Source organism: Telopea speciosissima, chromosome 7 (assembly GCF_018873765.1).
Source record: "Telopea speciosissima isolate NSW1024214 ecotype Mountain lineage chromosome 7, Tspe_v1, whole genome shotgun sequence".
Taxonomy (NCBI): domain Eukaryota; kingdom Viridiplantae; phylum Streptophyta; class Magnoliopsida; order Proteales; family Proteaceae; genus Telopea; species Telopea speciosissima.
The window spans coordinates 1,793,059-1,817,063 of NC_057922.1; the positions used below are offsets into that span (position 1 = coordinate 1,793,059).

General features: G+C 41.7%; 1 protein-coding gene across 2 annotated transcripts in view; it reads right to left on the reverse strand.

Moving 5' to 3' along the window:
- Positions 1-20,722, reverse strand: part of LOC122666986 (methionine S-methyltransferase) — a 106,793-nt gene extending 86,071 nt beyond the window's left edge. The window contains exons 1-5 of one of the 2 annotated variants that reach the window (XM_043863127.1): positions 20,713-20,722; positions 12,355-12,597; positions 10,922-11,115; positions 10,391-10,597; positions 10,106-10,201 (exon numbers count right to left, since the gene is read on the reverse strand). In XM_043863127.1, coding sequence (XP_043719062.1) covers positions 10,106-10,201; positions 10,391-10,597; positions 10,922-11,115; positions 12,355-12,595 — 738 coding nt within the window. In that variant the 5' untranslated portion in view covers positions 12,596-12,597; positions 20,713-20,722. Of the gene's footprint in view, positions 1-10,105; positions 10,202-10,390; positions 10,598-10,921; positions 11,116-12,354; positions 12,627-20,712 lie in introns of those variants that run through there. The other variant, XM_043863126.1, reaches the window with a different exon arrangement.
- Between the last annotated feature and the right edge of the window lie 3,283 nt (positions 20,723-24,005).

Consider the following 24,005-nt stretch of genomic DNA (forward strand, 5'->3'; position numbering starts at 1 on the left):
TTTTGTTACTTTTTTCTCTTCTTATGGTCTTTCAAGACCTTCAGACAAGGAGGACGATTGATGGAGGGTTTGCACAGGATGGATTGTATTACTTTGATGGTACCGGACCTTCTACAATCTACAGCTGCTACCACTACAAGCCTACAACCGAATCTTTACCTTTTCAATGGCATCTTCGACTTGGTCACACATCATTATCCAAGCTTCAGTTGATGGTTCCTAGTTGCAAATCAGTTCCTCGCCTTAAATGTGAAGTTTGTGAACTTGAAAACCATCATCGTGCACCTTCCCTGTTCATAGTGTGTCCAGAAGTTCCTCCTTGTTTTCTTTAGTTCATTAGGATATTTGGGGTCCGTGTCGAGTAGATTAAGATTTTCTTATTTTGTTAGTTTTGTGAATGATTATTCCTATATAACTTGGGTTTACTTGTTACAGGATCGATCTCAATTCCTTATTTTTCTAAAACTTTTGTCCAGAAAAAAAAACTCAGTTTGATATTTCTATTAAAATATTTCATTCTAATAATTCACTTGAAGATACTCAAACTGAAATACTGATTTTTGTTTAGCTCATGGTATGGTTCATCAGACTAGTTGTTCATACACTCCACAACAGAATGGGGTGGCCAAACGGAAGAATAGACACTTGCTGGAAGTTGTTCGATCCATTATGATTCATATGAACATCCCCAAACATTTTTGTGTGACACTATTCTTACTGCTTGTTTTCTTATTAACCGTATGCCCTCTTCTATTTTAAATAACCAGATTACTTTCTCTATTTTATATCCTGATAAATCCTTGTTTAGTTTGCCACCGCACACCTTTGGGTGTGTTTGTCATGTCCATATCTTGCACACTCACATAGAAAAATTATCTCTCCACGCAGTCCAGTGCATTTTTCTTGGCTACTCTAGGACACAGAAAGAGTATAAGTGTTTTGATCTTGTTACAAACAAATAATTTGTTAGTACTGACGTTACATTTTTGGAGAATACCCCTCATTACTCCTCTACTCCTCTAACTCCTCCCTACAGATGTTGTCCCTGATCCACCACTTCCAGTTCCTGTCCCATTGACTCCTACTAAACCTCTTCAGGTCTATCAGCAGTGAAAGCAGGCAAAGTTGCCATCCTCTACTACAGCTCCTGTGTCCACTACTCAGTCTGATCCGAGTGCTGAGGTCTCCTCAACTTACCAGTTGCTATTCAGAAAGGTACTTGCTCTTGTACTCAGAAATCCATGACTCTGTATCCCATTGAGCATTTAATGTCTATTTCTCATCTTCCTTCTCATTTCATACCCTTGCTTTGATGTAGATCGCAAGTCCATGTGTACCCGTAGGAACAAGCCCCAAAACCAGCCCAATGTAGTTGTGGGATTCAACCGCTCGAACCCGTGATCCGGAAGTGTTAAACCTATACTTGAAGTAGATTCAAGAAAAAGGGAACCATGAATGACCAACCGTTACCCATTGTGGTACCTCCACTAGATCCGCCCTCACAATCAGGTAATATCTCTCCTACTTCTAATAATGTGCATGATCCTGCTATACATGATGACCACCCCATTGCTATTAGAAAGGGTGTTCGAACTTGCACCCAACATTCCATTTCCCATTTTGTCTCTTATGAATCTTTAACACCCTCTAATCGGGCCTTTGTTTCCTCTTTGTTTTTTGTGTCTATTCCACAAGATTGGAAAGAAGCCATCAAAGATATGAAATGGAAGGCTGCCATGCTTGAGGCCTTGGACAAAAATGGTACCTGAGAACTTGTCCCTCGCCCCGAAGGGAAGAAGTTGGTTGGATGCAAATGGGTGTTTACAGTCAAACAAAGGCTAGATGGCACCATTGAGAGATATAAGGCACGCCTAGTTGCCAAGGGCTTCACCCAAACCTATGGGATAAATTATCAAGAAACCTTTGCACCGGTTGCAAAGATGAATTCAATCAAGGTATTGTTGTCATATGTTGTCAATCTGGGGTGGAATCTTCAACAATTGGATGTAAAAAATGCCTTTTTGAATGGAGATCTTGAGGAACAAGTATACATGGACTTGCCTCCAGGTTTTGGTTCCTCATCTACTACTGGCCATGTTTGCAAATTGCAGAAATCCTTTTATGGACTCAAACAATCTCCTAGGCTGTGGTTTGGTCGCTTTCTGAACTGCAAATTTGCAATGTAGAAGTTTGGATATCAACAAAGCCAAGCTGATCACACCTTATTTGTGAAAAAGAGTGGTACCCAAATTACTGCCCTCATTGTGTATGTAGATGATACAGTAATCACTGGGAATGACGACATTGAAATCTCCCATTTGAAGTCTCTACTAGCAAAGGAGTTTGAAACAAAGGATCTGGGACCTCTCTAGTATTTTCTTGGGATTGAAGTTGCAAGATCAAACAAGGCATTTTTATTTCCCAACGAAAGTATGTCTTGGACCTCCTTGATGAAACAGGAATGCTTGAATGTAAGCCTGCAGACTCTCCTATTGAGGTTAATCACCAGCTGTGTAGTGCCATGGGTGATTCGGTTGACAAGGAACAGTACTAGAGACTGGTTGGCCTACTGATCTACTTATCCCATACTAGACCTGATATTGCCTATCCTAGGACATCTCATCTTAATGCATTCCACCGTATATTGACATATTTGAAGTCTACCCTTGGGAAAGGTATCCTATTCTCTAACAATGGGAACCTACGATTGGAAGCGTTTATTAATGCTGATATGGCTGATTCTGTTGATGATCAGAGATCTACTTTTGGTTATTGTTCTTTCCTTACTGGTAACCTTGTCATATGGCGAGCAAGAAATTGTTTGTCGTATCCCGGACTAGTGTTGAAGCAGAGTATTGTGCTATGGCCCAAGGGATTTGAGAACTCATATGGCTTAAGAAGTTATTGAATGATCTGGGGGTTACTTCTAAACGTCCCTGTGACAACAAAGCTGCCATTAGAATTACACGTAATCCAGTTCAGCATGACAGGACGAAACACATTGAGATTGACAGATACTTCATCAAAGAAAAGCTTGAACAAGGAATTGTTTGTATCCCTTTCGTTAGTTATGTTAATCAACTTGTTGATGTATTTATGAACGGGTTGAATTGTAAGGTGTTTCATCCATTAGTCTCCAAGTTGGGCATGTATGAATGTATGATATATTTGCACCAACTTGAGGGGGAGTGTTGAGAACCGTGGGATTAGAATATGTTAACACCTTACATTAGGTTAAATTAGGGTTTTAGTTATTTTTACCTTTTACTCTTTGGGTTGTACCTCTATTATAAATAAAGAAGACCTTTGAAATTAATGACAAGTCGCATCATTCCTCAATCTCTGATTCTAAACTAAAACAGAGTAAGAAGAAGTTTTATTTGAAAAACTGGGAATTGTGAATTTTGGCAGCTTGTGTATCAAATGTATTGGTCCATAATACCGTATTAGTTTTATACCCCAAAAAAAATATTATGTACCAGTTCTATATCGTATCGACATGGCCAATCTCAATGCATATCGGTTCGTATCGAATCAATACTTGATAACATAATACTTGTCATGGCCCCAAAGCGAGCAATGGCAGTTGCCGGGCTGCGATAGGCAAAGACAACACGCCGTGAGGAAAATATGCCCCAATTGTGCTGATTCTAGTTCCAAGAATGTTTTCTAATTTTTTTTTTCTTCTTTTTACACCTCTTCTTCTTCCCTTTTTTCCGTAACACACCCCCCTTTCCCCTTTCCCCTTTTGCCTTCCTTATTTTCCTCCTTTTTGACTGAAACTGATATGGGCACCCAGACAAAGAAGGTGCGCAGTTGCTTTGGACATGTCCTGGGTGCTTTGTCACCTAGGCAAAGCCTTTTTTTTTGGATGAATAAGAATTTCATTACCAAAAGGAAGAAAAGAAAACAAGGGCCCCGAGGGGAAGAAACAAAAAATAAAAGGGCCCGGCCCTAGCTTAGCTAGGGGCCAGCTGTAGCAACAAAGGACACATTTGAGAGACCCCAAGAATCAACAATGAGCCTGTTCCTTTGGGTGTCTGTACAACTAGAAGGAGGAGCAGTAGATAACTTTGCTTTAATTTCAAAGAAAATGAAATCCCAAATCTTCTGAAAAGAGCGAGAGTTGGAGGTCCATTTCCTGATATTACTCTCCATCCAAATGTGGTTGAGAGTAGCACAAAAAGCTAATTTGCCGACAGAGTCACAAATAGAATGGCCGGCAAAGGTCATGTCGATCCAGATCCATTCCCTTCAGAAAGGGAGGATCCTTCTGTGGGCAGGCCAGCACTTGGACAAGATACCTTTTCAGATGGCTGCAACAGTAGGACAGCCAAAGAATAAATGGTCCAGATCTTCAATACCATTCCAACAGATACAGCAAGCTGTAGAAACTTGGATCTGCCTGGACCGGAGAAACGACTGAGTAGGCAAGCAGTTGTTAAAAATTCTCCAGGTTGTGAAGCAGTGCCGAGGGATGTGATGCTTGAACCAAAGGAGCTTGCGCCACGGGGCTAACTGCCCATGCAGCCGAATAAGGTTCCAGGCAGCCTTGGAAGAGAAAGAGCAAGAATTGTTTGTCTTCCAAGTGACACAGTCGCCTCTAGTAGCAGGCCGTCTGGTAATAGTATGTAGCTCATTCCAGATAAGGCCGAGGGAGGAAGAGGAAGAAGGGGGAGGAGCCCAGCCAGCTTGGTTAATGATATCCGCCACTAGGGAAAGCCTGTTGAGCCTTGAAGCATAAATGGTTCTCGGGGTGACCAAGTGTAAGAGAATGCCCATGGGGTACTAGTGGTCCAACCACAAGTAAGAGGAGAGGCCATCGCCGATGCTGCAATGAATGGCTTGGAGAATCAAATGACGGCTAGCAAGGATCTTGCGCCAGACCCAAGAGACATCAGAAGAGGCAGAAGCAGTCCAAATTGAGTCTTGGCGGAGCAGACCTGAATAAACCCAGTCGACCCAGATACTTTTCTGCTTGGAGGCTATCTTCCAAATGAGCTTGATGATACCTGCTGAATTCACTTCTTTTATTCTACGAATGCCAAGACCACCTTCTTTTTTAGGGAGGCACACTGCTACCCAGCTGATAGGATGGAGGAATCTAGCAGATTCATTGCCCTTCCAAAGAAAAGAGGCCATGAGAGACTCCAAGGACTTGATGACTGATTGAGGAAGCCCAAAGATGCCTGACCAATATATATAGGATGATTCCAGGACTGATTTGATAAGGACCAGTCTGCCCGCATAAGATAGAAGCTTGCCCTTCCAAAGCTGAAGACTTTTCCTAATAAGATCAAGCATAGGGGTGCAGTGGTGAGCTGAAAGTCTAGCTGGAATTAGAGGAAGCCCCAGATATTTGACTGGAAGGTGATCTTCGAGGAAACCAGATTTCTCCAGGAAGGCAGATTTGTCTAACTCTGGCACCCCCGCAAAGAACAATAGAGACTTGGCCGGATTGATGCGCAAACCTGCAAGCTCATGGAAACGCTGGAGACAAAGTAAAATAGACTCAAGCGAGCTGATGGAGGCCTTGGAGAAGAACATCAAGTCGTCAGCAAAGGCCAAATGAGGAAGCTTGAGGGCTTTATATTTGGGCATCGGAGAGATAAGCCTCTGGTCAGTGCAAATCTGGATATCTCTGGAGAGAACTTCCAAGGCCAAAGTGAATAAATAAGGGGAGAGCGGGCACCCTTGGCGAATCCCCGCCGAAGCACCAAAATAGCCAGCCAGGCTGCCATTCACTAGAACTGAGAACATAGGGGTGTTGATGCAAGAGGTGATCCAATTGACAAAGACCAGAGGAAACCCCATCTTCACCAAGACCTGAGCTATATAATCCCACCTGATAGAGTCAAAGGCCTTATGAATGTCGATCTTCATAAGGATAGAGGGGGCATGGTTTCTCCTGTCAAAGCCTCTCACAATGTCGTGGCATAAAAGGATATTGTCCGCAATGTTTCTTCCAGGAATAAAAGTGATGGTTGTCACGCAAGCGGGTCCACAACACTTTTTAGGCGACGAGCAAGAATCTTGGCTATAAACTTGTAGAGCAGGTTGCAGAGAGCTATAGGCCTGAAATCATTCATGACATTAGCCCCTTCCTTTTTAGGGATGAGACAGAGGAAAGTGTGGTTGATGCTCTTGATCTGGCTGGGGTTGAAGAAGAAGCTTTTAATGGTAGCAATGAGATCAGATTTGATGATGTCCCAGCAAGCTAAAAAGAAGCCCATACTAAAGTCATCAGGACCCGGGGCCCCATTCTCCTTGAGGGAGTGAACTGTTGCTATAATTTCCTCTTCATTGGGGATGGCACACAGGGATTCATGCAGCTCAGGAGAAACAAACTTGTTGAGTAGATTGTCCGGAATATGAGATTGAATCTCCTGATGGTTGGTGAAGAGGTCTTTAAAGTGCTGAACTGCCAAGTCCTTGATACCATCCACAGAAGTGACAGGGGAACCATCCGGGCTAGAAAGCTGAGAAATAGAATTTGCATTGACTCTGGCTTTTATAGATCGATGGATGTAGGCAGTGTTCGAGTCACCTAGATCCAACCACTTGATTCTAGATTTTTGCTTGAGAAAACTTTGTTCCCTAGCAAGTAGGGTAGAAAGCTCAATAGATGTTTCTTTTTCTTCTACAGCAAGAGGAGCATTTTGAAGATCAGATTGTAACCGAAGCTGTATAGATTCCAACTTATCCTTGCAATCAGCCACCTGGAGAGAGATATTTCCAAAAATATTGTGGTTCCAAACCTTGTGAGCAGCCTCAACACTCTTGAGCCTTTTGGAGAAAGCAAGAAGGGGATTGGAGGAGGAAAAGACAGGTTTGTTCCAAGCTTCAAGAACCAGAGGAAGGAAAGAAGGGTGAGAGGACCACATATCAAAATATTTGAAAGGTTTAGGACCAAAAGAGGAGAATGGCTGGATGGTTAGGGATATAGGGGAGTGGTCAGATAGGCCCGGGTTGTCAAAGTAAGCAAGAGAGGAGGGGAAAGATGTTAGCCATTCTTCATTAACTAGGACTCTGTCTAGCTTACAGGCTATACGGTTGGGACCAGCTCTTTTGTTGAACCAAGTAAGGGGAAAACCTGCCCAGCAAAGATCATTAGCCCCTAAATCTTCAATGCAATCATTGAAGGAATCCACAGCATCCAAATCCACAAGTCCCCCCCCCCCTTGTTTTTCGTTGCTGTAATGGAAGACGTTGAAATCCCCTCCTAGGCCCCAAGGGAGATTGGCAGAGAGGGAGGCAAAGGAACGAAGGTCAGCCCAAAGAGAGGCACGAAGACCAGGGCAGTTATGGGCATAGACCACAGTGAAGAAAAAAGAAAAGTTGCCTTGGCAGTCCGAGAAGGAGGTGTGCAAGAACTGAGACGAGGAAGAAGAAAGGGATATGGAAATAATTGCTAGGTCCCAGATAATCCAAATTCTGCCATTGGGGTGGGAGGCATAATTGGAAATCAAGGACCAGCCAGGGATGATGGAGGAGAGGATTTTGGGAGAGTTAAGTTCTTTGATATGGGTTTCAAGAAGACAATAGAAGCAAGAACGAGAGGAACGAATGCGAGAACGAACGGCAGCTTATTTCAAGAGGGAGTTCAACCCTCGAACGTTCCAAATGGAGCCAAGGATCATGGCGGAAGAGGAAGAAGGGGCATCGAGGACTCAAGCAGGCGAGTCAGGATAGCACGAGATCGAGTTTCGCTATGATGGAGACGATTATAGGACCTGCCAAGGGGGGAGACAGAGGTGGGAGGGAGGCGGGGTTGTCTGGTAACAGAGGGATTCGAGGGAGAGGGGATGACAGGTGGAGAAGAAGAAGAGATAGTCGGGTTAAGAGACTGACCCGCCCCGGATCCAATTGAGGATAACTGAGAAAAATGGGTGGAAGCGAAGGGGCCCACAAAAGGAGAAGGGTTACCCAGGGTTGAACCAGAAGAGGGTCCAACCAGATTAAGGAAAGATTTAGAAGCTAAGGGAGGGGGTCCCACAGGACCAACATCAATTGGCTGGGGGCAAGGAGTAGGTAAAAAGGGGGTTTTGTCTGCAGAAGAAAAAGATGAGGATGAGACATCGTCACGAGAGGCCAAAGGGAGATTTCCCAAAGAAGAAGACTCCGTCAGGGGGCAGAGGGGATCTGCAACTCGTCTGGAGCTAGAAGGAGAAACTTCAACTGGAGCCACATCAGTCATCCTTGACCTACTTCGAGGAGTAACCTCAAAAAGAGGTTTTTCGGGGCACGAGACAAACTCCTGGTCGTCAACAGTCTCCAACAGGCTGAAACGATTCTGCGTATCTCGTCCAGGCTGACGCTTCGACAGCGACAGGGCTTTGAGCAGGATTGTAGATTTCGCCGCAGGTTGGAAGTTCCGGCGCCGACGCCTGGTTCTCGTCCTGCCTCGAGAAAATGGTCTATGACGAGGAGGGCACTGAGCAGAGGCACCGGCGGCAGTACCTGGGACCAGAGCAGCTCCGTCATGGGAGGCAAGAGAATCCAGAGTGTTTGTCGCAGCTTTAGATCCTTCGGCTACCACACCCGGACCTAGGTTTTCAACAACCTCACCAGCCTGAGTCGAGGTCTTGTCTACCGGAGCATAGAGATGAGAATCATGTCCAAACACCTTGCAGACCGAGCACTAGGGAGGTTTCCATTCACAATGAACTTCTTGCTCAAAGGAGAAGTCCTCTCCTTCGTGGACAGTGATGAAGGCAGGAAGGAAGTCTTGAGCTGAAACCTCAACACAAATTCTCGCGTAAGCCAGACGATCCTTGCGCTTGGTTCTCGCGTCGGAGAAAAGAGGCTTTCCTAGCACAGAGCCAATGAGGCTAAGTCCGTCTGTACACCAAAAATGAAGTGGAAGCCCAGGTAGAGAAATCCATAAAGGAATGGAAGAGAAATCCACTTTCCTGAGCTGTAGCTGCCTATGCCATTGTCGGAGAAAAATGGGCTTCTTCCCTACAAGCCAGGGGCCTCCTTCAAAAGCTCGAGCCTTGTCGAGAGAGGAGAATTTGAAAATAAAAAATCCATTGTCCAGAAGAAAAGTGTCCAAGGAACCCTGAGGACGCCATTGCTTGGACAGAGAGGACTTGACAATAAGAAATGGAGGTCGAGAGCCCAAGAAGTTTCCAACCAGAAAATTCTCCCAAAGAAGAGCTTCTTCGGCAAGCAGTTCAGCAGGGCAAAGGGCCACCTTCGAGGAACCCACAAAAAAGGGGGCAACAAGCGTAGAGGAAGCCCATCAGAACCAGCAGGGGAACCAGAAGAGACCAGAGAGGACCAAGTCAGAGGAGCCGGCGGAGAGGGAATCAGGGGAGACGGGGGATGAGGAGGGGAGGAAGGAGAGGGGGAGGCAGCAGGGGAAAGGGATGGCATGCTTCAGGAGGAGAGTTGCAGGCTAGGGAGAGGGGGTCAGGCCTGCCGGAGGCTCCGGCAGGGAGGGAGGGAGAGCATAAGGGAGTAGCCCAAATCACGTTCCAAGAGACGATCCAGCCGGGTATTCAATTGTTACTCCTTCGAAAAACTGTTAATTTTGATCAATTGGTCTTCTTATTTGGTATATATATGGTTAGAAAGCTTGCTAAGTTTTTTCACCATGGAGATAGGCTCAAGTCATTTGATAAGACAGAATGATCACTGGCTGTTGATGTTGGCTTTTCTCTGGTATTGTAGCTGGTGTGTCCTTCTGGTGTGTCCTTGACAATTATGCTGACAATTAATGTAAATCATGACCTCTAAAAATCTCCTCATGTCATTGAATATATCTAATTTACTCCACTTATCACACATAGTCCATGGCCCCACCACCAGAACAAAGCTACACATAGATGGATACATGGCTAACAGATCGACCATCTACCAGACACATAGGGAACATGAGAGGAAGAAAACACCAACTTTTTCTCCTCCAACAAGTCACACACTGATCATTTTGTGACCAACCTCCCACCATAACATTTAAATACCCAAGAGAAGCAAGGGATTTCCAAATCAATTTATGTTGGAATGGGACAAAGGGCTTTTTACTGGAATATTAGAGCCACGAAAAAGGAACCAGCTGAAAACATTAGAGAATACAAAAATGAGAAGAACCTCTTCTAACCTGAAGTGCACAATAGTTACTTAATGAATATAAGAATTCCTCGCTTGCATTTTCTGTAATCATCTTTGACATGGCCTCTGGATTCGGATTGAGAATCTGGAGGAGGAAAAAAAAGAGAAGAAAAAGAAAACAATCAGTGGGAATATTTCTTGAATGGAAGAACCCCATTAGTTGTCATGTGACACTTAAAATATTTAGGCCCTTAAGTTTCTATGCACTTAAAGATAAATACCAGTTTCCTTGATGAAGCATCTCCAGGAAGGAATTAAAAAATTGAGACCATACCTGAGGTATGCAACCAACAATTCGTTCCAGTTCGATGTTATGATCTCTACAGTAAGAAAGCAGATCAGATTCATGAAACTCCACTCTGTCCAGCAAAGTTTTCTTCTCTCCATCATAAATAGGCTGTCCATTCTCATCCAAAGCATTTAAGTATAAATTTATTTTTGCAACTTTTACGGCTCTTGGGTTTATATCAAGGCCATATACCTGTAAAATGCCATGCAGATACCTCTTAGTGAACTCATATAAATGCCATGTCAATAACAAATATATTGGTTTTTCTTTTAACTTTTATAAGGGACCCAATAAGCCTCAACAATTGAACGCATATAAAATTTCTTATGGAGATAAGATACACCAAATTACAAATCCAAAAGCCCTTTCTCTTTTTCTTTTTATTTCAACCCTCCATTTTAAGTTCTAGCTGTGAAAATAGATCATCAAAAGTGACAGAGGATTAGAAATGAAGAAGCATTCTGGCTTCTCCCATTCACCAAGAGGAAGAAAAAGAAACAGAGAAAACCAACAAACCTTTAACGGAGACCAATTCTCAGCCAGTGCAATGGATATCCATCCATTTCCACAACCAAGTTCGGAGACTGTCTTGTCCTTGAATATAGAGTTAGGATGTCTATTCAGTCCTTCATAAAAAGTGAAGGACCAGTCCTCTGGGACAAAAATACTTGGAATCACCATCATTGTCAATTTCTTCCTCCTCTGGTATCCTGCAAATGGAAAAGCAGCCAATACTATAACATCAAACTAACGGAAATGGCAGAATTACCAAAAATCGATGATCGCAATCAAGTTGTGGACACCACAAAAAGGTTTGGATAGTTTTCATTTTGACCTAGGGCTCACAGGGCTAATAAGTTCTAAAATTCTCATAAGATCCTTGGACCAGATGAATCATGCATCCAGCTACCAAGTTTAAATGTAGCAAAACCATCTCTCGGGAACCCATTTGATCTTTTTATCTTTTATTTAACAGGCATCTCTGCATAAAAAGGCTTAACCATCCGATTTAGGGGTGTAACGTTTTACCTTTTCCTCACTAGTTTCTTTCCAGGATTGGTAAATATGTTAGAAACAGAAGAAGTTTAGTACATTCTAAATGAAATTAATATTGGAAGAGATGCCCATGGAATCTCATTAGAACAGAATACAATTTTTTTTCTTTTCTGTGAGGTTGGGGGAGGGGGGAGGGGGAGGCGGGACAAAAAAAGAACGAAATATGAAGTAAGCACAGGACAAACAGTCGGTATTCTACATCACTGTAAGAACTGGAATTTTTAAGAGACCGACTTCTATAAATACATTCATCATATCTCGGAAAGAGCGTCTTAGATGGGGTTCCAAAGGCCATGGAATCTCATTAGAACAGAATACTATTTTATTTTTTTTGTGGGGTGGGGGGAGGGACCAAAAAAGAACGAACTATGAAGTAAGTATAGGACAAACAGTCGGTATTCTACATCACTGTAGGAACTGGAATGTTTAAGAGACCAACTTCAATAAATCCATTCATCATATCTCGGAAACAGTGTCTTAGATGGGTTCCGAAAGACTGTCTGGCCAACTGAGAAGAAAATTTATGCCAATAGAATTACTCCAACATCTGTCTCCGACGCATCTCTTCATTTTAGCTGACATTATAACTTGACACAAGCAGCACCATTGGTTTCATCTTTTTATTTTCAACTCCTGTAGTTTCTTTTACGGAAATGCATAATAACCCAATACAGGAAGGACTCAAACATCCACGCACAGCAACAGGCAACAAGTAGACGCAGAGAATGATAGCGAAAAAAGAAAATGAATATCCAACTAATTACAAATGCAAACCGAGTTGCAATTTCTGTTCAATCAATCAGAACGAGAAGAGATCGTGTGTGAGAGACAAGAAGATCGTTTAGAAATGAATCAGAATTAAAGAAGCAATGATGATAAAGAAGAATGGATACCTTGGTAACCACCAAGAAGAATGTCGTGGATACGGAAATGGAAGGTGTGGAAGCATTGCTCAGAAGCCGCCTCGGTATCGAAGCGCTTCTGTAGATTGGAAAGGAAGATCCGAGCTTCAGCTCTAGTGGACGGATCTTCGAGCTTCTCCAGCAGAGATTTTATGGCCGTGTAAGCTGCGTCTCCCGACTGTTGGCACTGCTTCAAGAAGTCATCCATTGTTCCATACGTTGATGACCCCATCCCTCTCTCTCTCTGTTTCTCTATCTCGAGTTCTTCTTCGAGTGTAATACACAATCTCAAATCTAAAAACGAAACAACAAAACACGCATAGGATTAAAATGGAGAAGTAATAACTAATAATGGCCCTCGATGGTGTACTTTTCCTTCACCAACCACCGTAGAGGAAAACTTTTTTCATTAAAATAATAACGCAGATGGTGGAGGAGAAAGAAGGAAGGGATGGCAGAGAGAAGTCACTGCTTTATTTATTAGGTTGCAAAAGCTAACGAACTAGGATTACTCTTTATCAAAAAAAAAAAAACAAGAGAATTACACGACACTGTCACTGTCAATCTGTGACTGTGATGCTCCCATGCCCAGGACTTTGGGCGGTATTGTGGGTCCCGCTCCGCATTCTAGTCTCCGTTGCGCGAACTGAGGAAGAAGTAAAGAAAGTCAAAACCCAAAAAAAAAAAAAAAAGAAGTTTAAAAAAGGGAAATAATTTTCATTAGGTACAGTACAGGTTTTTTGTGATCAGAAACTCACGGACAAAATTGATTGAGTACAACATGTATTCTGTCAAGTTGAAGGTGCTAGGGCAATTTTGATTATGATAGTTAGGATTGAATATCTAGGAAATGGTTTAGGTTAATCACATATCAAAGTTTAGTCTCAAATTAATTATTGGAGATGGTTTCCTCGATGAATCGTTATCCTATCCTGTTACTTCATGGTGCAGTACTGCATCGTGCGGTGCAACAGAGGTCATGTGGCATAATGGGCCCTATATGGTGCACATGGCCTCTGCATCCGTCGCACGATGCAGCACTGCTTCGTGTAGTAACTGCATAGGATACAAATACTTCCACGATGCCCTAGTATTAATGTACACGTACGGGAAGTTTAGGCTACTAATCCAAAATAAAAAATGATAATTTACACATACCACTCCTAAGGTTTAACAAAAGTATAATTTTATTCCCCAATTTTTGATAATTTTGCTTACCACTGAGGTTTACAAATGTTAACAAATACACTATCATGACTAACAATGTTAAAAATATATTGTATACTGACAGAATTATCCTTACAAGAAGGAAAAAAAAAAAAAAAAAACCAACCTGCAACTCATCTTCCACAAAATCGATTGGGGAAGACGAGTTGCAGGTATGGGAAATCAATTTACACCTAACCAAATGAAAAAGAAACATTGAACGAGAAAAAAGGAGAGAGAGAGAGAGAGATGACGATTTTGAATTGAAACCAGCTCCAATTCTCCAATCCCACCATACCAAGTCCTTAAAAAATGAAAACCCACCTCTATAACCATATCCTCTTTATACCCAGATATAATTTCCTCCTAAATTCGCAGATCGCAATTATTTAGTTTTGCTCTGATCATCCTGCGAATCCATCCATGTCCCCTATTTCTTCTTGTATCTTGTTTCCTGCAAAATAATTCGGTTTTCTCAGCTTGGTTGTTTCTCTTTTCTTTTTTTTCTGAAAAATTTATAAAACATCCCTGAAAATGAATCGATACTTAGATCACCCCCTCTTATTTGAAAACACTCATATCACCCATGCTACAGTAATGGTGTTAGTCAACTGTTAATTATTGTTGTAAAATGACTATTTTGGTTTTATACTAAAATTTTAGAATTAAATTTACAATACTACCCTTTCATTCATCTTCAACCTGTGGGCAGCGAAGATGAGGAGTTTTTTTAGTGAGAAGGACAGATTCCGCCATGAGAGAAGCTTAAGCTGGGTCTTGCACTGAGAAAGCAAGGCCCATTTCTGACCGGCCTGCAACTTCCTCAACGTCAACGAACTCGCTGCTTTGTGGGAGAAGAAGTTCGGCCACACTCTCCCTCGAGAGACCGTCACTGAAGACAACCTCATCGCCGCCGCCGCAGGTGGTTTTTTCTTCTGTCTTCCAAACATCACCCGCTAGATTTCCAATTTCTTACTTTCTATTTTTTGTTTTTTTTTTTTTTTTAATTTGGAACAGAGAATATCATCCTGCACAGCTTGATGGCGGCTCTCATCCACGACATATTCATAAAGGGATGTCAGATCAATTTCTCTACTGATGGAATCAAGGACCTCGAAACCAATTCTCTCGAGCACGACGGAGACGGTGATAGCGAAATTGCCGAAGGCGACGGCGACGACAAGCTCTTCCTCATGAGCCTCTTCTCCAGGCCCACCATTTCAGGCCAGACCCCACAATCCCCTACTTGAAACACAAACGCTCCATGACCACCAGACCCTGTAACCCAATTGAATACATCCCAATAGAACTCCACTACAGACCCACCAACCACAATTCGCTCGTTCCCTCTAAACTTCCACGCTAATCTCTTCACAATCAAACCCACCTCATCGTCCACCTTCATCCTCAACACTCCACCGCTGCATTCGATCCCAATTTCATGCTTCGATCCAGAGATTTGAGCAGAGGTCACGAAATTCCTGCGCCCAAATACGTGCTCACGACGGGATAGTAAAGTGGATTCGGCGGAAGGAGAGATTCGGCTAGCTCCGGCGATGTGTCGCAGCGCATCTTCTCTAAGATCACCGATGAAGAATTCGATGCGGGCATCGCAGGCGATGGCAATGTAGAAGCGTGAGGCAGGCTCGGCCGAGTTTCCGATGAACTCTGTCTTAGAAAAATCCCAATAGAGCTTGACTCGGTGGCGATGTTGATGGCTGAGGGAGACAGATTTGGAGCCAGGTCGGTTTCGAAAGAAGGAGAAGGTTGATGGGAAGAGAGAGAAATTGATGGAGAATAAATCGACGGCATGGATGATTAAGGAATGGAGAAAAGGGTTTTGGACCAGGTAATTGTCAGGAAGGTTGGGAAGTTCCAGAGCTGAGTTTGGTAAATGCAGGTGATGAGGTTTTGTGGCTTCTGGGTTTCTTGAGTCAATTGGTTTGGACTACTGAAGCAGGAAGGGACCATGGTTTCGCTTCTTCTCTGAGGCCCTCAAACACTGAAACTGAACTAGAAAATTAAAGAGCGTTTTCTCCTCTCAGGCTGCAGTTTCACACTTTAGAGAGGTGGGTATCATGGGGCGCCGATCTGCTTTTTGGTTTTCCATTATTGTTTTTGGGGAGCTTGGACAGAGATTTAGTTGCAGAGATTAAGTTGCAGGTCATGTGAGGAAGAAGATGGATATTGGGGGTTTTAGATTCAAGGGTAAAATAGTAACTCTACATTAGTCAAGGGTAGTCTAGAGATTTAAATATGTTTAACAGTGAAAAACTAACGGTAGGGACTAATGTGAGTATAGGGCTCTCATGCAAGGAGTGATCTGAGTATTTTCAAATAAGAAGGGATGATCTGAGTATCGATCCATTTTCAATGGGTGTTTCGTAAATTTCCCTTTTGGTTTTTTTATCAATGTTTCTCATTCAATTCTTACAATTTAGTGTATCTTTCTTATCAAACTCTTGTCTCTTCTGGGTTGTTTTTTCAGTCCTATTTTCCCATTGGTTGTTATTTATTTTCCTAATTTGGGGTTATCTTCTCATTTCCAGCTTTGCAGCTTTGATTGAATTTATGACTATTTGTTCTTTTGAAGATCTTTAATCCGGCCATCCCATCAATTCCTCCCAACTATTAGCAATATCTAATCTCCCCAATCCAAGTTCCATCTGGTTCCCTGATAATCCCTGCCGCCTTCCCTGCAAAAACCCCCAACTGGGTTCTCTTATCTGTTGCCAATGACAGGAATTCAGAAAGACAGGGTGAGATTCAATGTCGAAGGTAAAATTTTCAAGACAACAACAACGACTCTCGCCAACGTCGGCCGGAACTCCATGTTCGGAGCTATGTTTGATGACAACTGGAACCTGGGCCCAACGAAACGGAGGAATATTTCATCGATCGTAATCCGTCATGCTTCGTCGTTCTCCTTGATCTCTTGCGAACAGGAGAGCTCAACATCCCTCCCAACATGCCAGAGAGGCTAGTGTATTGAGAGGCGCTCTACTATGGCCTAATTGATCATGTCCGAGCAGCTAGATGGGGTCAATTCGATGGAAACATGCTGAGGCTCGCCGGCTATGTCGCGGGTTGAGCCCCCGGCGATGGCACTGCAATACGGGCAGGCCCTGATGGTGGTTGTTGTGTTGCCCATGGGAATATGGGGCATGTTTATAAATTGATGAGACTGATCAGCTTAAAGTGGTGTTTAGGGCTGGTTAGGTGTAAATTGATTTCCCATACCTGCAATTCATCTTCCCCAATAGGTTTGTTTGTTTGTTTTATTTTTTGTTTTTTGTTGTAAGGGTAATTCTGTCAGTTCACATCATATTTTTAACATTGTTAATCATGAGATGACGAAATGAGTGTACTTGTTAACGTTTGTAAACCTTTAGGGGGTACATAGAATTATCCAAAATTAGGGGGTAAAATTATACTTTCGTTAAACCTCAGGAGTGTTATGTGTAAATTACCCAATAAAAGATGGAAAAGAGAATGCCACCAAATCGTGAAGTGCACGCCACCGCTGTGTTTTGGCACAAGGGCACACAAAATGATGGTCGTACCCCCTGAAACCCCGAAAATAACCAAGGGTGTTGCATCATTTAGCTTACCCCTATGTCAGGGCACAGGGGCGGCTTGTCTTGTGCAATCGGGTGCCTACTTTTTGTGTGAGAGCGTGTGAAAATCATCATGCGGAATTTTTCCCCATTAATCGTTGATCATCTCATCCATTGGCATATACCCGTGCCTATCCAATTATGTCCATGCACCCCCTCGTAGTCTTATCCACCATTTTTGGTTGCTGTGAATTATTCCAGGTTTTGTTTTACTGCACGAACAACTCTATAATTGATTAGAACTTGACATGTGAGCAAGAGACCTTATAGTCTACTAGTCCGTAGAATACTATGATAACATTTTTGGTTCTCTATTTCTTTGGTTTTTTGGTTCCTGGAAATAAAAAAATAAGAGAAATCCATTTGTTAAGATCTGTTCATTTTTTTTGTTTTCAGGAATGACTCAAAACAAAAAAGTTGCTAAGAAATAGACACAAAAAAAGCTCTAATTTGTAGCTTTTGTCTTATCAATAAAAGGAATAAAACAGCACATCCAATACAACTTCTACCACCACCATTACCTCCACCACTGCCATTGCCACCAACACCCCACCATCATCACCTCCACCTCCACCACCACCTCCATCGCCACCGCCACTGCCTCCACCATTACCATTGCCACCAGCACCCCACCGCCATCACCTCCACCTCCACCACCGTCGTCGTCACCTCCTCTACCACTACTACCACCTCCACCACTGCCATCTCCACCTCCACCACCACCTGCCCCACCCCCATAACCACAACCACCACCACCACCACCACCTCCATTATTGCCGCCTCCACATACACCATTGCCGCCTCCACCGCCACCACCACTGCCGCCACCTCTATCTCCACCAGTTTTTTGGGTATTCAATTTACAAAAAGTCATTTCTGGAATAGAAATGATGAAACATGGACCAGAAACAAAAGTGTTATCATGCAGACCCTTAGGCTTTGTATGGCAATGTTGTTTTTAAGTGTTTTTTCGCTTTTTGGAACGAAAACATGTTAAAAACTGAATGGTATATCCTGTTTTTTTTTTTTTTTTTTTTAAAAAAAAAAAAGAACCGAGCACTTGGCACAGTTTTAGCACACATTTGCAAAACACCAAAATCACATTTCTCACCTGAGAGAAACACTTTTTCAAATTTTTAGAGAAACACCAACTTCACTTAAGTGAGTGAGGGTATTTTGGGCTTTTCCACAAAAAAACATAACATAAGGCAAGCAAAGCACTAAACTTCACATTCTCTCTTCATTCGATCGAAGGCTCTGCCATTCCTTGTTGTTTTGTGCCCTAAAACTCAAGCTCTACAACTCCAATCGTGCTCTTTCTTGATTCTGGTAACCTCTACAACTCCGGTTACCAGAGCTTTTGTAGCCAATTTGCTCTCTGAGTCATTTTTCATGCTCTGCTTATTCTCTTTGCTATTGCTAGTCTCTGCAATGGCTCCGAAGTCCGAGAAGAAGCCTGCAGAGAAGAAGTTGATGGAGCAGAAGAAGGCGGCAGAAGAGAAATCACTAGCGGAGAAAAAGCCCAAGGTCGAGAAGCGACTGCCAAAGGAAGGTGCCAGTGGCGATAAGAAGAAGAAGAGGGTTAAGAAGAGCTCTGCCTATTCTCTTTATTGTTGATAGTCTCTCCAATGGCTCCTTTTTATTTCTTCAAATTAGATACGATTTCATTACAAAAGACAAATGTGAACGCTTCAAGATTTTTGGGAATTTCGATCTTGTCACACCCCGCATGAACTGTCTAGGCATAGTATGAAGAGAGGCTATTTAGCACTCAAGACTACCAGGATCACAATGCAACACTCTTAATGCACACACCAACATAGATAATCGAATAGCAGAAGCGAGTAAAGGCAGTAATTTACCAAAGGAACCCGTTAGGGAACCATATGATATCAATATTTACATATAGCCTGTAGTTATGGTCTTTACACCACAATATATGCCAGTATTTAAGGTACCTCAAAAGATTATATACATTAGTCTATAAATACAAAAAAGAACTAAAGATCCTGCCTAATCCATTAGGCCCGCCTACGAAAAGGCACACAACAGGTCACAGGTGCAAGACCCGTCATGCTCCTCGGGTTCTTGATCTGCGAGCTCCACGTACTAGTATATAGGTAGTTCATCACCTGCACAAACTTTAAAGAGGATTTTCCACGAGTGTGAGCTCCACTGAGCCTAATGAGAGGGGAAACACACAACATTCAAATGATGCATGAAACAATTTATTATTAAAACTTATCATTCACATGATGCATGTAACATCCCATCTTTAACTTAACCACCTAGCAAACATATTAAGTCACTAAGTTCAAGCTACAGTGCTGACTCGGGAAGCATCTTAGGTCACTTCTTTTTCTCGCCGCCATACTCCTTCAGCCAATACCGTAAGGAGCCCACCTCCACGCTTGACACCTTGTACCAAACCTTCGGGCAGAGCCCGATAATCATGCACACCCGATCCTGGTATACCCCCTACTCCAACCATCAGGCTTTTGATTACTCAGCACCTAAAGCCCTACTGGTAAGGGTTGTATCTTGGGGTTTCCAACCTAATCATGTATTTCTAGATGATGACGTGTTGTATCCAAGAGTGCACCATGTTCCATATAGACGTCCACTCAAGGACACAATGTTTCACAAGCATACATCAATGCATAAACCAATCATAACAATCATTCACAATACAGGAATTCGTAACCATCTATTCTTAACAGAAACAGTCCATAAGAAAATAACATTCTAAAGCATATGAATTTAACATAACACTAACAAGATGTAATTAACATGAATAATACTTAGAACTAGCAATAGGTTATTAAGTTCCTAAATAGAAATCAGAATTTATGTCATTCGTTGTGCATGCAGGGAGAGTATATACATATAGCATTCAAACATATGGAAAACACAAGAAAACAACCAAACCCCAACTCACCTGTACCTTGGACTGATGTCAAGCAAGGAAGAGAGTTGACCAAGGTTTCAGAGGAGGATTCAAGATAGTGTAAAGGCCCTAAAAATGGTGTTACAGAAGGTTAGAGAAGGTTACAAAAGGCTAGAACCCAAACTGGATCAAAATCCGCACTCAACAGGGGGTCGGATCTTCAAGCCTAGCTCAGACCCGGTTGACCTCCCTTGAAGATTCGGGTCCTGCAACAGAACCTAGATTTTTGCAGGTTTTGACTGGTTTGGTCTCCAAACTCAGTTCTATTATGTCCAAGGGTTTGGGGAAGATGATGAACTCATCAAAGGGGTCAATTAAAGCCAACTGCATGTATGATCAAAGGGATTACACATGTAATTGAAATTCAAGGTAGGAGTTTAGGAAGAAAATGAAGAAATTTAAGAGATTGAATTACAAGAACTCAATGGCAGCAACCTAAGCTTAATTTGGACATCTAAAACCAGAATTGAAACTGTTGTAAGGAATTTGAGGTTACCTATTGATGATCAACCAAAGAGAGAAGTGAATTTGGTAGCATGCATACAATCAATGGAAAATCTCCAAGAGATCTCACCAAGCATCTTCTTCTTCTTCCAAAACCGATTCTAACCCTTAGCCTTTGAGAAATGAATTCTCAAGGCTACGGATTGTTTATATATCCAAGCCCTCAGGGTATGTTTGGCCAAGGCCCCATGAAATGGGTTTTGAAATAAAGTGTTTCTACACTTTAGTTGGTTCGGACGCCAAAATCGGGAATTTATAGTTCGGGTGATATTTAAATCCCAATGATATAAGACACAGGTTATTTGACTCAATTAGAATGTGCGGGACTCGCGGGGTAAAACTAAATATTGAGCTGGCACCACCAGTCTATAGTGGCAGTCTGATAAACACGACCGATCGGCTCGGATTACGAAAAATATAAATTTGGTTTTTAATAACTAAAGAGGATTTGTACCTATTGATTGGTATCTGAAATAGACAAATTCTTTATGTGCTCTGTCTCACACTCCCTGCACGTACGGGAAATGTGTGGGGCTTGACTGAGCTCCCTGAATTCCACAAGGGTTATATTAGATGATTTTTCAGTGTTTGGTGTTAGTGAGACGGGGAATTGATCCATTTCCTCGACAGACAATACCCAGATCGCGGGGGCATATATAGTAGTTGAATTCGAACCAGGCATTACACAAGTTCGAATTATACCTGGTTTAGAGGTGGGTTTCACAGATCTAATGTGTTATTAGGGTTTCTTTGAGGTGATTTTTCCCTTTCCTCAAGGATCCATCTCATGTTGTAAATCTCTCTCTTTTCTTAAATTTCTCGAACATTCAACTTCTTGTTCACTGATTATCTTACCTTAAATTCATTGTTTTACATGCTTACTTACTTTGGTTGACTGAAAATATATATAAGTTCTGTGATGTGAGTTGCCAAAACCTGTAATGTTCGTTAAGCATAAGAAATTAGTTCGTTATAGTTGACCCAGGCCCAAACTGCAAACATCTATGATTTGGTTTCTGGGCTGCTAGAGATCATCAACCTATAATTATTGGAAGTCAGTGACTATAAACTATCCACTGTGGATTGTAGTGTATTCTTACTATTTCCGATATACAATTTGTAGAATAAGGAGAAAAAATTTTGAAGCTTCAACTGTAGTTTACATTGTTATTCTCATCTGAAGACTGAAAATAATACCATCATTTGAGTTTATTCCGCTTGTGATGCTCTGGGTTCATCATTTTGATCAACCTGTTATGGTATAGGTAAACATTTTTGTTTGTTCAATGAGAGAATTGCAATTGCATCTTGATGGAGTCCTCAAAATTTAGTGGACTCGCATTGAGCCGCACTTCTTTTGGCTTTAGCCGTGTTTGGCATGTGCATTCCTATTCCCAAAATGCATTCTTGGGGTTCTTGGGCTCGAGCGACTAGATAGATCCGGAGGGGAAACCAACGACATCTCACCTACTCCATCCCTGAAGACTCTCTTTTTCAGTTTCTCTCATTGCAACAGTGATAACTTATGGCAACTAAGGCCTTGAATCACCACCAAAACCAGCAGTTTCAAGCTCTGCAATCCATCCATGAAGATCCTCTTTCTCTCACTGCAATTCCTTGACTTTATTTTTTTTTTTGTTTTACTTAAAAAGCCATAAGTAGAAAAGCCATGGTGTAGGTGACAATTACGTAATTTTTGGTAAACAACATAAACGATTCTGTTAAGTGCGAGTCATACAGATTTCTGTTTCTTCTAAGTTTCTAAAACAATTTTTTTCCCCAAGGTTACCATACGACATTTCAGGACCCTGAAACGCTAAAAAAGCACAGAAACAAATAAAAATGTGTCGAATCCAAAAACACTAAAAAAAACAGAAGCGTTGCCATACATAGCCGGCCTTAGTGTCCTGATCTACTATGTTGCATATTTAGACGCCCAACAACTGGTATTGCATATGGGTTGCCGACAATCAAAACGGTTTTCACTCGCTTTTATAATTTTTATTTATTTATTGGTATTCTTTCCTCTCTTTTTTTCCCCCTATTAGACAGGTACAATTAAGTACTTTTCTTAATAGGTAAAGCTTTTGCCATGTGTAAAGTGATGTAACAATTGGTTGGGCAAGTGTAAAGTTCTGAACTCAAATTGGATGATATATACCTCCCAAGTATGTCCATGGATCTCTCATGCAGTGACTTGGTAATTGGTAGTCCTTAAATTTGCAATGATTTGGTTCACTACTTGGCAAATTCCATTTAAGGTAAAACTTGACAAGCATGTGAGTGGAGATCTTGGAATCTCTCTCTTCATAAGTTCAGCCTCATTTTACTTGTCATATGGCATTAATAAGTGTTTGTCCAAAAAATGTTTATTTGTCTAAACAATTGGAACCTTGTTTTACAATAAGTTTTTTTTTTTCTTTAAACAAAAAAAAAAAAAAACTTTTTCTATATTTAAAAAAAAATAAAAATAGAAGTGTTTTATAGATCATATGGACCTTATATTTGATGATAACTCATTTACATGGTGCACTATAGAGAGGTCTCTCAAAACATCTTACTCTTGTCATGCCATGTGGATGGATGACTATGCTATTTTGACTACTGGATAGAGAGGACATTGTCTAGATTAGCAATATATCAACTTTCAGATCAAAATTCAATCAAATAACCCTCATGTATGTTGATGCACATAACCTTGGTACTCCAATTATTGTTGTGCACTCTTTCATTGTCTGAAGCTTTATTTTGCCCCTAGGCAAACCCTTATTGGCTGAATTTAACATGTGAACAAGGGACCTTTGGGTCTTTTTGAGCCGCATCTGATATTTCACATAATAGATATTTAGGCTATGATAAAGAAAATAACTTTTTTTTTTATAATTTCTAATTACTTTTTCATTTGTGTTCAGACTCTAAAATTACAAGTTTAAGATGTAATAATTCCGTTAAAGATTTGGTTTTCTAGTGATCCTTTACTTGCATACGTAGCAATTTTGAACATGCAATGGTATTCCTAATAGAACTTCAAACTAATATCAAACGATCATCCTCAATCTATTGGAAGGTAAATGTAATACTTTAACAGCAAAACTCTAATTATTTTCATTGCAGTTTTTTTTTATTTATTTATTTTATTAAATAATCCTTCTCTTTTCAATTTTTATTTCCACAAAATAAATAAAAATTACTATTGGTGGCAGGACGAATTTGTATCACCTCCAATTCGCTGCCCCCTCTAATTCCCTCCAATCCCTCACATAGGAACAGAAATGACCACCCTACCCCACCTTGGGCAGTGTGTTCGGGCAGTGGTTAAGGTGGTCATTTCCGCTCCTATGTGAGGGATTGGAGGGAATTGGAGCGGG